Raw genomic sequence first — 16,780 nt, 5'->3', positions numbered from 1 at the left:
TTGAGGACCTAGAGGGCCACATGTGGCCTTGAGGCCGAAGGTTCCCCACTCCTGGGCTAGATGTCGTGGAAACACATAGATACTTCTTCCACTCACCGAGTGGCTGAAAGTTTCCATGATGTTTTCAAAGTCTGCATACCTTAAATCGCATCTAAATCTCCCAACAACTCTGTTTTTGAAGGTGTTATTATTATCTGTTTTACCGATGAGCAAACTGAGGCACAGAACAGTGAAGTGGCTTGCCTTGGGTCACACAATGAGCAGCTAGCAGAGACAGGGACTGCAACCCAGGTCTTCTTCCTAACCCCAAGCCCGGCACTGTCCACTCACCAGTAACTGGAGCTGGATTCAGAGCATGAGTTTACCAGAAAGGAAGAAGGTGGGGAAAGGGAAGACAGGAAGAAGCTGTGTCTTTCTAATGGAAAGAGGGGAGCTGGGTCCTCAATTTGCAACCCATAAGAAGAAAGGAGCCTGACCTTTACCCTTCCCTCCCCTCCCTTCACCAATCCCCACCCATCCCATAATGCCACTCATCTGGGGACCCTTGTTCTTCACACTATGCAAAGATGCCCGGGCATTTGCAAGGTATCTGTTTCAACCTTTATACATTAATACCAAAACTGTTCCCACCAACTGTACCTTGAGCTGGGTCTCAGCTGGCTCCTTGGGTGATCAGGAGTCCTCAGGGTACCCAAGAGATCTCCATGGCACAGCAGACACAAATAAGAAGCCCTCCCACTCACCCCCCCAACACACACACCCCTCCCTGCCTTACCCTCAGTGGCTTTGTTGACAGCTAAAAGGGTACTCAGCACTCTGGAGAAATTGCTGCCTGTGTAAAGGTCACAAGGCTCAAAGACCTGCAGGGGGAAGAAAAGGGAGAGGCAAACTGTGAGACTCCCTGGACTCAAGCTAGCAAGCCATGGCAGAAGGAAGGAAGGAAGAGGCCTCCTCTTCCAGCTCTCCAACCCAATTTGAAAAGCCAAGAAGCAAGCCTCAGTGTATACTGTGGGGCTAAATAAAAGAGGCAGCCCACCAGCCAGCCAGGATGCCTAATAACTTGGGGCAGGCTGATCAGGAATCAGAGAGAAATGAAAACAGAACATGAAAAAAAGGTGAGAACGACCCCAACCATCAGCTGTAGAAGAGACAACACTCTCCCCCGCCCCACGTCTCCAAACGCTTGGCTTGCACTGCCATTGTAACCACCACCATGTGTATAGCACCCTAAAGTTCGCAGGGGCCTTCACAACCATCTGAGCCTCCTGAAAAGAGCACAGAGAGGGAGGCACTCTTGTTAGCCCTGTTTGACAGAAGAGCCTAAAGCTCAGAGAAGTTAAGGGACTTGCCCAGGGTCACACAGCTACTCAGAAGTGGGATTAAAACCCAGGGCTTCCTGACTCTAGCCACAGTACCACACTGCCTCTCATGCCTGTGTGGCTGTAACTGTTTATAATTAACAACAGATAAATGAGGTGACATTTCCAATAAATGAGGCTGGCACTTCTGTTTTTATCCTAATGGGTCATTTCCTTATTTGGGTCTCTTTGTTGTCTGGAACTGTCCCTTCTCTCTGCCCCTCCCCAGGTCCCCACTTCAGGTTCAGGCCTGCTTCCCAAGCCCTGAGAACAAGAATAACCTTACTGCCCCCTTACATGGCCCATTTGCCTAGATCCTGACCCACCCCACCCCCATTTTCTTTGCTCCTCAGTCCCTGGTCTGGGCTCTGAATTCTTGCTGTAGCCACCTTCCTGGACTTGGGCCCTTGCTTGAATTCAATGGCTGATACCAGAACTTCTACCTTAATGCTGAGGTTCCATACTTAAAATATTAGCTCTCCCCAAAGGTATCTGCTAGTTAAACTATTCCTTAAATAGCAATGTCTAACATTGGCATCAGCACTTTCATCGACTTGTGAAACTAACAAGAGCCCTGTGAAGGAGGTAGTACAAATACTGTTATCATCATCATCTCCATTCTACACAGGAGGAAACTGAGGCCCAGAAAAGTATGTAAGTAGGTCACGGTCACAAGGTGAATAAGTGATTGAGTAGAGATTGGAAAGCAGATCTGTAGACTCCAATAAACCATGCTGTTTCCCTGCATGAAAGGAAATCCAAGATGGATTTGGATCAGGGGTTAATGGGAGAGGGCAAGAAGGCCCTGAGGCCTCAGGCTGAGTGGGCACAGGAAAACATACCCCATCTAGTGGGCAAAAGGGCTCTGGGGAACTTGAGTAGGAACCATTTGGCTAGCAGCTGACCACGTCCACACGTGAAATGAAATGGGTCTGGCCAAAACACAAATGAAATGGTGGCCCTAAAAAAAGCAGATTTTTTTTTGGGGGGGGGTGGGCACAGCTGCAAGAGGACCAGAAAAAGCACTGAAGGAAATGCAGATTTGCTGCAGAGAATCTGCTTGATTTTAAGCTCCAAGAGGGTAGGGCCCAGTTCTTATCCATCTTCGTATCTCCCACAGTGCAAGAGTACATACTAAATCTTTGTTGAATGAGCCTGTCAACAGGCAATCACGACGTCAAGTAACAAGTCACCTCCTGCTTCTATTCTCCAGACGAGCATTAACAAGAGTTTTTTCCAACTCAAGCTAAGGGAAGAGAAACCGCAATGATCATGAAGTCCCATCCTATCTTGGTAGGCAGAACTTGATGAAGAATCTTCTTTGCAAAGGTTCCCCACCCACCCACCCCTGTCTTCTTTGTGGGGACATCTGTATGCGAAGAAGAACCAATCTCTTCTTCAGTTCTCTACAAAGTATCAGGTATCTATATGGAAATGGGCAGGGCTCCGGTCTGGCCACCAGCAAGGAGCTTACCAAAGCTGAGCCATTCTTCTTCTCCATCTCCAGAAACCCTCCCATGCCTCTGGGGAAAATTCAGCTAAAGCCTCCCATCCCTTTGGCAGGAACTCAGCTAAAACATGTATGCTACTGCCCACCAGCTCCACATTGCTAACCCAGAATAAGTCAGGGGCCCTGTCCAGGCAAACTTTCTCCCTCTCTTCCTAACTACAGCTTCTAAAAATAGACAGGAGGATTCTGCAGCCCTACAGCCCTGATGTTTACAATAGCCACGAAATTTGAGGAAATTAAATCCAATTAAACCAGCATTTTAGTAAGTGAATCCTCAGTTCCAGGCACTGTGCTTGGCAAAGCCAAAAACAAAAACAAAACTTTCACCATTCTACACTCTTAACCACAAGCACTGAGAAGACTCAATGTGGAGCAATGCTGAAAGAACAATGAACTTGGAGTCGAAAGAATTGGGTTGAAATCCCAGTTCTGCCATTAACTAACTGGGTGTCCTTGGGCAAGTAAGCCTGCTATGTATATTTTGGTACATATTTTCTCGCTGTCAATAACCTCCCCGGGGGATAGTCCCAGAACTGGAATGTCTGAGTCAAAGGGTATGAACAATTTAGTAATTTTTCTTGCATAATTCCAAATTGTTTTCCAGAACGGTTGAAGCAATTCACAGCTGGACCAGCTGTGAATTAGCACGCCTGTCTTCCCACAGCCCCTCCAACAGTGAGTTTTCCCATCCTCGCTAGCTTGATGGGTGCGAGAGGATTGTTTTAAGTTTCGTTTCACTGATTAACAGTGATTGTCAAGATTTCTTTCATGTGGTTTTGATAGTTTATATTTCTTCCTTTCAAAGCTATTTGCTCAAATCCTTCTACCACTGGTCTACTGAGCAGCCTTTACTGGCAACACTTAAATTAAGGAGGAGGCATTTATTTAAACTGACTCAAAGTCTCTCTCCATTTCAAAGGAAAGAAGCAACTATTAGTAAAGGTCTTTTGATGGAGGCTCCAGGAGGCTGTTTATCTGCTTCCATGATAACCATCCCAAACCTCCCAAGGAAATTACCAAATTGGCTACATGGGTGACATTGCAAGCGCTCAGACCTAAAGAAATACCTCGGATGAAGTTACTACACCTGCTCCTGCCAAGGTTACCAATGGTGTCTTCACGGTTCCTCTGATGGCCTCTTTCTCAGTCCTGATCATCCCCGGCCCATGGCAGCTGCTTTCTTCTGGACACGCTTCTCAAGTTCCAAGCCACTGCCTCCCTGCTACCTTCTCCGTCTTCCTCATGACCCATCTCCCTTCCTCTTAGCATGGGTATCCCACGAGGCTCCCACTGAGGCCCTCTTCTCTTCTCTCTCCTATACCTCCGAGATCTCATCAGCTCCCATGGACTCAATTATCATTTCTAAGCAAATGACTCACAACCCTATATCTCCAGCTGAAGTGTTTCTCTTACCTTCCCTTCCAAAGTGCCAACTGTCAGACATCTCTACTCGCATGGCCTGCTGTCATCTCAAACTCAACGTGTCCAAATTAAAGCTCATTAAATGATAAAACATGTCTTTCCTCCTTTCCACAAAGGAGGGTAGGGCTACCACAGGGGCATGATTTTGCATATGCTGTCAGCCATTCTCACCGTAATGACTGTTTTTGCTTAATTGTTTTCCCCTATTAACAAGGGAGGGTTCAATGCTTGGGCGAAGAGCACAGAGGGGCCAGGATATAAAAATAAAAGGCATCAATTAAGCTTTTTCTGAAGTAAAGGAAAGGCTGAGGAACCAGATTTTGAATGTAATAAGTAATATGCATGAATATACTCTGTACATGAACATCATATATAACATATAATACATGTAAATAGAAATAACGGCAAAGAAGGAAGGAGAAAGGGCAGGAGAACAAAAGGACTTGGGGGGGCTGGTACTCTGGTCCTTTGTTACAACAGAGGATGGGCTATTTCAGGTGTTCTTTATTTTGCATATTGATTGGACTGTTCTTGTCTACTACATTCTATTATTAGATAGGCCTAGGGGACTCTGGAATGAGTGCTGTGATGGCCCTTGGCTGTGACTGGGCCTCCATGTGCCTCAGGCCACCCTCTAGGACTCTGGGGCTCTCTTGCTAGGTAAAAAGAGCTCTTACACCCTTAGGAACTCCCCAAATCAGGCGTCTTCTATTTCTACATACATTAAGTTTCTAGGGAAAGGGACTGCAAACTTCCTCTGTGAATACAGGTCTACCCATCACTGCTCCATAGAGTCTGAGAGCGGCCCAGAGCAGAGAGGAACAGGCCATCGCCCAGGGTCACACAGCCAGAAGGGGATAAGTCTCTATCCAGGTTTTCCGGGCTACAAGGCTAGTTCTCTACCCATGATGCCATGCTTCCTCTCATTATGATTTTTTACAATTTTAAGGAAATGTGAAAGCCTTTGCTGATCTATTCTTTGTCCTTTCACAATTAAGGGAACACAGTCTGCTTGGTACTCAGGACAGGAAGGATAACTGCAAAGATCTTCAATCCTTCACCAGGTCAGTTGATCAATCGATGGATTGCTAGGGCTTCCTGGGATGGGGAGCCAGGACTCGGGGCCTGCTCTGTTTGACTCTCCTTATCACAGTGTCCCCCCACTGGCACTTCTGGGGTACAGGAGAAGGAGTGTTGGCCTGCAAATTAGGACCAGCTTCTCAACACACAAACTCCTTGGCTGGGGTACCCTGAGCAAGTCCCTTGCATCTCACAAAGCTTCAGTGATCTCATCTATAAAATGGGAATAAGATCCTACCTACCTCCTAAGGTTGGCTGTGATGAAAAGAAGTATCAGAGGGCAATCGAGTCCAACCCACTCATTTTACAGAGAAGAAAACTGAGGCAAACAGAGGGTAAATGACTTGCCCAGGGGTACACAGCTCATAGGTGTCTGAGGTAGGACTGGAACCCAGGTCTCTGTGACTCTAGGCCCAAGACTTCTATCCATCCCAGGACCTCTCAGTATGTAGTAAAGTGCTCTTGTAGACCTTAAAAGCCTACATCAGGGGTTCAGAACCTGGGGGGCCCACAGAAAGACGGCAGGGGGTCTGTAAATTTGGATGGAGGAAGAAAGGTGATTGTCACTAACCTTTGCCTGAAATTTGGCATTTCCTTTCATTATGAAGGTAGATAACAAGCCATGATGCTGAGGCGTCCCTCCCCATAGGCTTCCCCAGCTGACCAAGGGGACCCAAGTCACTAATGGGTGGCAGCTATTATCTTTGTTATTCAGATGACCTTGGACGAGGAAGGCCACCTCACTTAGCCTCAGTTTCCTCTTCTGTACCATGGGGACGATAACATTTGCCCCACTTCTGTCCCAGGACTTGGGAGGGGGGCCCCTTGCAAAGGCTGAAAGCAGGAGAGAAGTAGAAGTTATTATTGCTATGGGGACTCTTAAGGGGGGCAAATGAAAAGAAAAGGAAAGAACCTTTGAGGACATAGCTGATCTCTGAGAAGTAGTTTGTACTGGGGGAGGCTCCCAAGATGACAAAATGGGAATAGTCCTGTCCTTGGACAACCTGCCCAACAATAAATAGGCATGAGAGAAAGGAGAGCCTCTCTCCTGGTTAACAAGCAGGGCCAAACGAGCTGCTGAGAGCAGTCCCCGCCTCACAAACACATGACTTCCAAAGCACCTGCTGTCTTCAATCCCCCTCCCTCCCCATTCCCCCATCAGAGCCCCAGCCCCCTCCTCTCCTTTCCCCAGTTCCCAGTTCCTTCCCCTCTCTCAGTTGCCAGCCCCTCCCCTCCCCCCAGTTTCCAGGCCCATCACTGAGCCCCCACCCCACCTCTTGCCAGGACCAGGCTTCTGCGCTTGGTGCTCCAGCTCCCAGCGGCTCCCTGAGCTAGGACGAGCCACCCTACCCAAGGACCAGCTCTTAATGTAGCTGCCCATACAAGCAGAGTATTGTTTCTATGGGGAGTGTATCTCACAAGGCCAGAAGATCAAAGACTTAGAGCTGCAAGGGGCCTCAGAAGCCATCTAGTTCAGCCCACTCCTTTCACAGATAGGGAAACCCAGACCCAGAGAGGCCCAGAGAGATTAAAGTGACTTGCCCAAGGTCACACACAGGAATCACAGAGCTGGAGCTCAAAAGGACCTCAGCTCAGAGGTCAACTCGTCCAAAAGCTTCATTTCAGAAGGACCCAGAGTCACAGAGGTTTTGAATGGTGTGCCCAAGGTTATGAAGCAAAGAAGCAGCAGAGGTTCTTGGGTTAGAATTCAGGTCGTTAGGATGCCTAGTCCAGCACTCTAGCTTCCTCCGCCCCATTCCCAGGCTCAGCCTGGGAAGACCTTTGCAGAGCAAAGTAAGCAACAAGTGAACACTTTAAATCATGACCACAAAAACATCCAGGAAAGCCACAATAAAAGATGTAACAGTAGAGCAAAGGTCAACATAACGACCAATCTTGACTCCAAAGAACTGATCGTGAAGAAGCCCTCCCCCTTCCTCTTGGAAGAGAGGTGGTAAGCTATGGGTGTGAAATGGGGCACACGACACCAGACAGAGTTGACCAATGGGTTTGTTTTGCTTTGCTGCCATACTCTGTTATATAGATGGGCTCAGGTTCCTGGAGGGGGGGGGGGGGCGGTCATTGGACCATGACAGCAATATAAAAGAAAAAGCATCAATATAACCTTTTTTTTTTTTAAGAAAGAAAATGCTTTTCAAGTTTCAACCAAGTGACAATTGACTTAAAAACTGACTCTTAAAAGCTGCTCTTATATATCCAAATGTGCTTCCTTCTACCGTTCCCCTTGTTCACTTTCTCTTGTATTAAACGTGTTTTAAAACCAACACATGCTCAACTTTGCTCATTTTAGACCAGATCTATACCCTTCTGAGAACAATTTCCTTCTACCATTCTCCAACACTGGCAGTAGCCCCCTACTCACAGGTTCAGGGATGGAAAGGCCCTTAGAAGTCAGCTACTGCAACCCCCACTCCCAACTGCCAGAAAAGACAACTGAGGCCCAGGGAAGGAAAGGCTCCTGGCTCCAGGAAACCACAGGTATTAAACAGACTTGAAGTAAGGTCTTCTGTACCCCAAAGCCAAGGCCCTTTCCACTAGTTCACTCTGCTAGTCAGCCATGCCAAAGGCCCAGGACAGCCCGGGCGAGGCTCCAAAGGGCCTGCCATGTCCTGCCTGTCTCCCATTCTAACAGGTGGAGGGAGGATGTAGGCACGGGAGATGGAGCTCCTTTGCCCCTCCTCACCCACAGCAATGTGTCTAGCTCATCTAGTTCTGGCTTGGTTGGCATTCTGAGATGGGGGATGGGGAGGGAGGGGGCTAAATGGGACACCAGGCCCAAGGGCAGAAAGAAAGGCAGAAGTGATGACTCCCCTAATTCCCACTGAATCAAGCTGGCAAGTCAATGGAAAAAAGGCCAAATCTGAGTAATGAGCAATACATAAGCCAGTGCAGAAAAAGGTTTGGCTTTGCCAGACCCAGGAGACAGGAGAGAATGTGCTAAAGGGCACTGGACTAGGTGGGGGAAGGCCCTGGCTCAGGTCCCAGCTCCACCATCTCCTGGCTATATGACCTTGAACAGGTATCTCCACTCCTCATAAAAGGCCAGAGGACCAGGTGAGACGCGCTCACCTGTGGCTCCAGCATCCTAGGGTTTTAGAGACCCTTTCACTAAAGGCTCCCCTGGTGCCCTTGTACGGCTGCCTCTACCAAGCCTCCCCTGACCAGGACCACAGGCCATCGAGGTCAACTCCCTCCTTTGACAAAGGAAGACGCTGAGGCGCCAGGGAGGGGAAAGGACTGGCCCAAGGTCACAGAGCTCATAAGTGGTAGGGCCAGCCTATTCCAGCCTCCTCCCTACAGCAATGCCAGACACAATCCAGGACTTAATTCTATTGTCCTTCCTTATGAGCTGTGGGTTCATCTTCTCTCTCTAACTGAACCTTGGAGGGGGTGGAATCAGAGGCAGAGCAGGAACCATTTTATATGTCTTCAGTATCTCCCCTCACCCCACCAGCACCCAGCACAGTGCTGCTGCCATGGAACCCTCTCAATAAACGCTTAATTGTTAGCCTGAGGAACTCCCGGCTCGGAAGCTTCCATCATTAACAAAGATCACAATCTTTTTATGACCAAGTTTGAGGAAGCTGCCTGGGACACAGAAGGTGATGTGACTTGCCCAAAATCACGCTTAGTAAGCATCAAAGGCGAGATTCAAACCTGGGCCTTCTGGACTTGAAGTCTCCAACTTTAGCTACTCTACCAGGTTGCCCCTGATGAATGAGAAAGAGCATTCTGGGTTACATTCAGCCTTCCAGAAACACGCCTAGCACTTAAAGCAGAGAGCTTGGCTCTACTGGTCCAGATGGGCTGGGAAGGTCACCAGCTTGGGTCTGGAGCCCACAATTTCTAGCCTGTTCCACTTGATGTGGGACATCTGGCTCCCTCCTATTCCCACACAAACCTTGGAGTCTGGCATAGCCCAGGAGGGGTGGAAGGTAGAAAGCCATGGGCTTTGATTGGGCTGGGGCTTGGGGCTTGGATTGGGCTTGGGGCTAGGTGGGCCTCACCTTCTTCAATCTAAGGGCATCAATGTCAACAGCCACTGAACAAAGCAGGAGAACCCCAGAGTAACCTAGCCCAAGCCACGGCCCTCTCCGCTAAGCCAGGCCAGCCAAGCCCACCAGGTCCCAGCAAGGGAACTCACCCCAAGCAAGCTAGTAGGAGCCACAGGCAGTATCAGAGGCTGCAGCAGGTTCCTCTCACTACCTCTAGTCTTCAGGGCAACTAGAGGGTTGCTCTGAAGCTGGGGTGGTTTTTCTTTCCCCCTTTGGAGCTGGCAACCAATAGAAATGCGCTAGGCAAGGGATTCTTGGGCTTCCTGCAGAGGTCTATATAGAAGCTGCTTTTCCAAAACTGGTCTGTCATTTTTAGAAGGGCCAGTCAGTGCCGAGGAGACCTAATCCAAACAGCCTGAGGAGGGGAGAAGCGGGCTCAGATAACAAGGAGCATCAGGAATGGTATCCATTGAGCTCTGGGCCTCAGCGTGTGCACACCACACCTTCTGTAGGCTGCTTCCTGGGGACGCTTCCAACAGGGCTCATTACCCAGTATCAGATATAGCAGGGGTCAGAGCCAGAGAGGCCAGGCCAGTCTCCCCCAACCCAGAATGCTTGGCACTGGGGACAGGAAGCCCCAACTCAACACAGAACAGAAAAACATCTCCTGCCCCTGAAGAAGCTTACAGTTCACTGGAGGAGACAGCACAGAAGCAAAGAAATAGAGACATAATCATCTGAGGACAGAGAGAGAACCAACCACTAGGAAGATCAGGAAAGGCTTCCCGGAGGAGGCAGCAGCACCTGAGCTCAAGCCTGAAGAAAGACTTGGGTTCAAACCCTGATTCGGACACTCACAAGCCAGGGGACCATGGGCAAGTCACTGAACCTCTCTGGGTCTCAGTGTCCTCATCTGTAAAATGAGGGAGTTGGACTCACTGGCTCCTAAGGTTCCTTCTGGCAGGGTATCTATGGGCCAGAATTAGCACATGACAGGAATAGAGGCCAGCCTGTGCAAAAGCACTGAGGTGGGAGATCAGCTACCACATCTGCAAATCGGGTTGGAGCACAGAGCGTGTGAAGGGGAATAATGTGAAATTAGGCTGGGGGCCAATCGAGGAGGGCATGAAAAACCACCGAGGGATGGCAGCCGGGGCTTCGAGGCTTGTTTGGCCTAACTCTTGTTCTTTGGCACAAGGGAAGGCTTCCTCTGTGTGTGGTTACGAGGAATGTCATATCTGGAAGCAGCTGGTGTAAAAACCAAAGGCATTGATAAAACGAAAGAAAATGAGAAAGGGTGAGAAAGATGACGGAAGGAAGGAAGGAAGGAAGGGGGGGGGGGGGGAGAGAGAGGGAGGAGGGGAGAGAGAGAGAGAGATGGAAGAGAGAGGGGAAAAAAGGAGGGGAGACGAGAGGGAGGGAAGAGAGAGAGGAAAGAGAGGGACAGGAGGGACAGAGCATTAGCTGGGTCTCTGAGTGTGTGTTATATGGCGGATACAGTCTAATTTGTCAGGGTGTAGCAAGAGCTGAAACTGGGATTAAGGATTAATTAGGCTAAGCAGTCAGGGTCCCCTAGCGACAGGTTCTCACGAAGATGGCAGGACAGTGGCACTGCCAACGTGGATATGGGGCCTTCATCTGCAGTCAGTCTGAGGGTGGCATTTCTCCTGCCCTGGCTTTGTATGCCAACCCCAGATGGCCACCAATGGTGATACACAGTTTAGCTCGACTGGTTGTCAAATACCCCATCAGAGGAACATCCACTCAGAGTTAGAAGAGGCTCCCAAGTCCAACAAGGCTGCCCTTTTACAGATGAGAAAACTGAGGCCCAGAGAGTCAAAGTGACTGACTAAATGGAAAACTGCTGGCCAAAATCCTGGGGTTTTCATTTTATTTTCAAAGGCTATGAGTTTCCCATGCATGACCACTAGAAACTGCCAGAACTCAAGACACAGTTAAGAAAAAAAAAAAATCAGCTGATTATCCGTGAGATAGAGGAGAATGGGAAAGAGAACACAGAGGGGGCAGGAAGGCTATGCAAATGGAAATTTTACTGAATGAAGCATGGCCCTAGGAGAAGACGCCCAGCTTTTCCTGTTTCAGGTTTCCAAACCTGCCTTATCTCAAAAAGTAAAACTTCATCTATCCAGAACCCCTGGTAAAAGTCATTCTGGATAGCTGAAAGTTGACCCCTTTAAGCATCAAATGGTTTTTTTGGGGGGCGGTGGGTGTCATTTTTTCCGACAATCTTCCTCCTAATGGAACCCAAACTCTCACCCGCATGACCCTGGATTCTAATAATGGAGCACTCACTTGTCTTTGCCAGTCCTGGTCTTGGGTCCCAGCCGACACCTCCCAGGCATTTCCATGTCATGCACAAAATGTCCCCTAATTACTCCACCACCCCCTTTTCAAACTCTGGCTCTGAAATCAGGCCCCAAACTCTGAAAACAATAACAAAATCTGCACTGCCATTTCTAGAAAGTGCTTATGATTGACATAACCATCCCCTTCCGCAAGATGTCTTCCTTTATTGGAACATAAGCTGCAGGAGGGTCTCTCTTCCTTGCTTAGATCTGTATCCCAGAACTTAGCACAGTGCCTGGCACATAGGAAGCATGTGAGAAACACTTATGCATCTTTCTCTAATATATCCACACTTCTCTGCCTTCTTAAGCAGAATATACAGAAGGAACATAATATAACCTTTAGCTGATGGCTTAGCAAAATCATCATAATGGGGGGGCGGAGTTCAGACCTGTGATTTCATTAATGTAAGGAATTATACACAGATTGGCAACTATTCTGCAACTGAGGCAGTGCCAAGAGGTTAAGTGACTTGTCCACTACCACTATTTCATGGCATGACTGAAACGTGGGTCTTCTTGACTTCACTAGGACCAGCAGCCTCTCAGTATCATCATTATAAATACTAATTACTATACTGGGCCATAATACATGGCACCCCCATCCAGTGGTCTCTAAGGCACACAGGGCTGTTTGTCCTTATGCCAAATGACCCCATATTGCTGTGCTTTCTGAGTTCTCGTGTCTGTTTTTTCTAGTTTTCCGTTTCTTCTTCGTCAGCTAACTCTTTGCTTTACTAAAGTACAGCTGCCTCTGACAATCTTTGCCCACCCAGCTAGATCCCCTCCCGGCTTGCTCAAAAAAAAAAATCTGCTTTTGATTTGCCATAAAGCTTAGAAAGTAACTCACCAAGCTTGTTAGAATTATGCATAAAATAAAAGTAAATAAGCTGTGAGTGAAATACCTGAGGAGCCCTCCTTAGCAAGGGAACTGCAGGAGCTTTAGTGTATGGACTTTCACCTGGGATCTGAAATAACTAAGGCCACTGAGAGTTGAGTGACCAATAAGTGAAGTACAGAGCCTTAGACCAAAGTATTTAACCAGGGGTGGGGAACCTTTGGCCTCGAGGCCACATACGGCTCTCTAGGTCCTCAAGTCCTGCCCTTTTCCATTCTGTGAAGCTTGGATTCAGTCAAAGGGCTGAACTTGAGGACCAAGAGGGCCACATGTGACCTAGAGGCCAAAGGTTCCCCACTCCTGATTTAAGCATATGGATGAACAAGTATCATGCTAAAAGTGAAAAAGACCCTGATTCTCCAATTTCACCCCATGGAGGTTCTCAGTAAAGGTAGTTAGTTATATTGTACTTGAGTTAACCATCTCAAATGGAGAGTTGGCCTCCTTGGACTCTTCAGATCTCAGTCACCCCCAAGAGAAGGGAAAGGGAGGAATGACATCAGTACATGAAATTAACAAATTAAACTCAACTTCCTTTATCATTCATCTCTTCTGATCTCTCTGCCAGAGGGGAAAAAATAGTCGTGGAAAAACTACGACTCACCCAAACCAATATCCAGGATTAAATATCACAAATGTGGTCTACAGCAGCCACAGTTTAAGAAGTGCTGAAGGGCTCTCGAGTGGAAAAAGTTTAAGAAGCCCTAGTCTCGTGAAAGGTGGCCTGGCCAGGGACACCAGGAGACTGGGTTTGAATTCTGACTCTTCCCACAGCTAGCAGTGTGACCTTGGGCAGGTCACTAAGTCTTCATCAGTTTCCCCATCTGTAAAGTGGAGAATCACAGACTCTCTGGCCATCTGATCCAACCCACACTGGAACAAAAATCCCTCCCCCATACAGCAAAGTGGTCATTCAACCTTGGCCTCAGGACCTGCATCAAGCAGGAATAATGCAGCTCATTCTACTTTGGAACAGCTCTCTCATTCTTTGAACACCTGAGTTCAAAGCTTACTAGCTTGTGTGACCCTGGATAGGTCACTTCACTGCTGCTGGCCTCAGTTTCCTCTTCTGGAAAATGGGGATAATAGCACCCACCTGCCATTGTTTTGAGGATAAAGTGAAATCACATTTGTTTAGCACTTTGAAATCCTTAAAATGCTGTAGAAATGCTAGCTAGTATTATTCCCATCAGTCCCCCCTCTCCCCAAAAGCAGCCCATTCCACTTTGGATCATCTCTCATTGTTAGGAAAGTTGTTGTTGTTGTTTTCTCTCATGTACAGTTCAAATCAGCTTCTAGGTAATTTTCACCCACTGATCCCAGTTCTGCCCTCTGAGGTCAAGCAGACTGAGGCTAATCCCTTTTCAAAGGCACTACTGCCTGGCCTACATACTTGATGGCGATTCCATCTAATAAAATAAGATAAAATATAAAGTAAGTAACCACCAACAAAGCAGGAAGCATTCTGATAAGATAAGAGTGTGATTCAAATCCAGGGGATGGTCACGAATGGAATGTCCTTCAGTGACAAAGGGAGGCTTTAGCCCCCACCATCACTGGCTGAGTGCAAGCCTCCTTCCCAGTTGTCTTAACAGTTCAAGGAAGCTTGCTGAGGGAGTGAGTACAAGGGCTTATGTAAGAAAGGGCTGCAGCAGTGCCTGGTGGGTAGCACAGTACTTTGTTTTAAGATATTTCTCCGGGGTAAATGTCAGAACTGAAAAACAAGGGGCGGGATCGGGTCCTCCACTGCTTTCAGGGGTGCTCTTTGCCATCATCCCCCAGACAGCATTGCATCATTTTCTTGGGCCAACTTGGGGCCTCGGTAGATGTCAAAATTGGGAATCTGTTCCTGGTGAGCCAATAGCTCCATTTCCAGGAAAACCCAAGTGAGAAAGGCAATTTGGCCCCCGACACTGTGACTAAAGGAGTTTGAGGTTGTTATTGGTATTGTTTTGTACTCTTCAGAGAACCCAAGCTTCGACGGCGGTCCACTAAAGAGATGGATGGGGGAAGGCGAGGGATTCTCAACGCCACTTTGATATGCAGAGTGGTGCTACGGCCTTAAAAACAAACACGGTGCATGTGTGCTGATAAACGTCCCACTACTCGGAGTTTCTCCTCCCAAGGAGACATCACAAAGGGTGCCTCCACCCACTCACCCCCCCCCAAAAAGTTGGTTCCCCGAGATGGCGGGGAGCCGCTTCTGGGCGCTGTACTGGGGAGGCCGGACGGGATAGCTCGGAGAACCTGTTGGGATCCTAAAGGGTTCGGGAAGGAGCACCTGGAAGTAAGCCCCAAGACCAGGCAAAGTTGGGATTCACTGGCGGGGCGCACGAACCGCGGGCAGGTGGGCTGGCGGGCAAGTGCCGCCTCTCGGGGCTACTACGTACCTGGGGCAGACTGTGTGCCGAGAGGTCCTTCGGGCGCTTTGGTTCAGGGAGTGCTAAAGTGTGGCGATCTCGCCCTGGAGAGAAGTCAAATGAAGATACTTTTCTGCGGCCAGACTTGGTCCCGAGTTTAGCTCCTCCCTCCACTGCCCCTGATCGCAATCTCTCGGAGCGCCTGCCCCGCCGACTGGCCGAGCGGGGCCACAAATCAGCTGGCCGCCAAGCCTAAGAGAAGCTCTCGAGGGATGCTCGGGCCACTCGGACGTTGAGGCCCCCCCCCCCCCCCTTCACCCCCCCCTGCTCCGGAGCTGAGCCGAACCGCCTGGGTCCCGTGCGCCCGAGTCCGGCCGGCCGGTCGGCCCTCGCGCACTCCGACTGCTGCCACCTCCGAGCTCCGGCCCCCGGAGCTCTAGAGTCACAGGGCAAGCCTGGCCAGCGCGAGCCGGTGCCAAGCCTCCGAGCAACGAGCGCTCGCCTCGGGCGGCCAAGTCGAGATCAGCCTGGCTGCCACCCCGCGCCCCGGCCCTTCAGACTCTTGGCCAGAAGGGGACCACGGCAGAGCCACCGGACCCCCGAGTCTCCTTCCGCCGCAGCCAAGCGAAAGAAATTATTGCAGTTTTGCCCAGACCGCAGCAAGCCAAGAGCACCAAATGGGAGGAGAGAGAAGAAAAAGCAGCCCGCAAGTTCCGACAGTGCAGCAAAGTCCGCGAGGTTGCGGAGCCGCGCCCGCTGCCCTAGCCCTGGAGGCGGCGGCCGCGGCGACGGAGGCGGCGGCGCACGAGGCGCCTCGCTGTGGCCGCGAAAAGCGCGCAGGCTGCGGGGCTGGGGGGCGCCGGCGGCGGCCTCGCCTGCACCCCGGCCCCAGCCCCGGCTCCGCTCCCGCGGTACAGCGCGCAGCCCAGCGGCTGGAGCGCGGCCACGCAGGGGTGGCGCGGGGGGCCCAGCCCGGCCGAGGAGGCGAGGCGACCAGCCGCAGTCTGCAACTTGTCCTTGCCCAGCTCTCGAAAAGCGCCAGCGTTTGCTCCCTCCCCCCGGCGGCGGCGGCGGCGTCGGCGGCGGCGGCGTCGGCGGCGACGACAGGGGCTGGGGCAGGGGTCCCGCAGCGTCCGGAGCCCAAGCCAAGCAAGTGGGCTGCTGCCGGCTGGGACCCTGACGGCGGCGGCGGCGGCGGCAGCAGCGGCAGCGGCGGCGGGGAAGCGATGACCCGGACCTGGATCGGAGGAGTAGGAACTGGAAGTGACAGCGGCGCAGGGCAGAGCAGCAGCAGCAGCTTCGTCGTCGGCGGCGGCGGCGGCGGCGGCGGTGGTAGCAGCAGCAGCAGCAGCTTCGGCGGCGGCGGCAGCCTGGGAAGGAGCAGCTTCGGCGGCAGAGCCAGCAGCAGCCTTGGAAGCAGCAGCAGCCTTGGAAGCCCCAGCGGCTTGGGCAGCAGCGGCGGCGGCGGCGGCAGCAGCAGCAGCAGCAGCAGCAGCAGTTTCGGCGGCGGCGGCAGCCTGGGAGGGAGCAGCTTCGGCGGCAGAGCCAGCAGCAGCCTTGGAAGCAGCAGCAGCCTTGGAAGCAGCAGCAGCAGCTTCGGCAGCAGCAGCGGCTTCGACTTCGGCAGCGGCAGCGGCTTCGGCAGCGGCTTCGTCGGCAGCGGCAGCAGCAGCGGCTTCGTCGGCTGCAGCAGCGGCTTCGTCGGCAGCAGCAGCGGCTTCGGCGGCAGCAGCAGCGGCTTCGGCGGCAGCAGCAGCGGCTTCGGCGGCA

General features: G+C 50.8%; 1 protein-coding gene across 4 annotated transcripts in view; it reads right to left on the bottom strand.

The window, feature by feature from the left end:
- The window catches only part of ARHGEF6 (Rac/Cdc42 guanine nucleotide exchange factor 6), a 120,235-nt gene that overhangs the window by 95,191 nt on the left and 8,264 nt on the right, over positions 1–16,780 (bottom strand). For 3 of the 4 annotated variants that reach the window (XM_027846412.1, XM_027846413.1, XM_027846414.1), the window contains one exon: positions 776–860. In XM_027846412.1, the coding sequence (XP_027702213.1) occupies positions 776–860 (85 nt within the window). Of the gene's footprint in view, positions 1–775; positions 861–15,040; positions 15,237–16,780 lie in introns of those variants that run through there. The other variant, XM_027846415.1, reaches the window with a different exon arrangement.

This window comes from Vombatus ursinus, unplaced genomic scaffold (assembly GCF_900497805.2).
Source record: "Vombatus ursinus unplaced genomic scaffold, bare-nosed wombat genome assembly UNPS02015152.1, whole genome shotgun sequence".
NCBI lineage: Eukaryota > Metazoa > Chordata > Mammalia > Diprotodontia > Vombatidae > Vombatus > Vombatus ursinus.
Note: the sequence above shows the minus strand (reverse complement) of the source record. Positions and strands in the feature narration are given on the sequence as shown.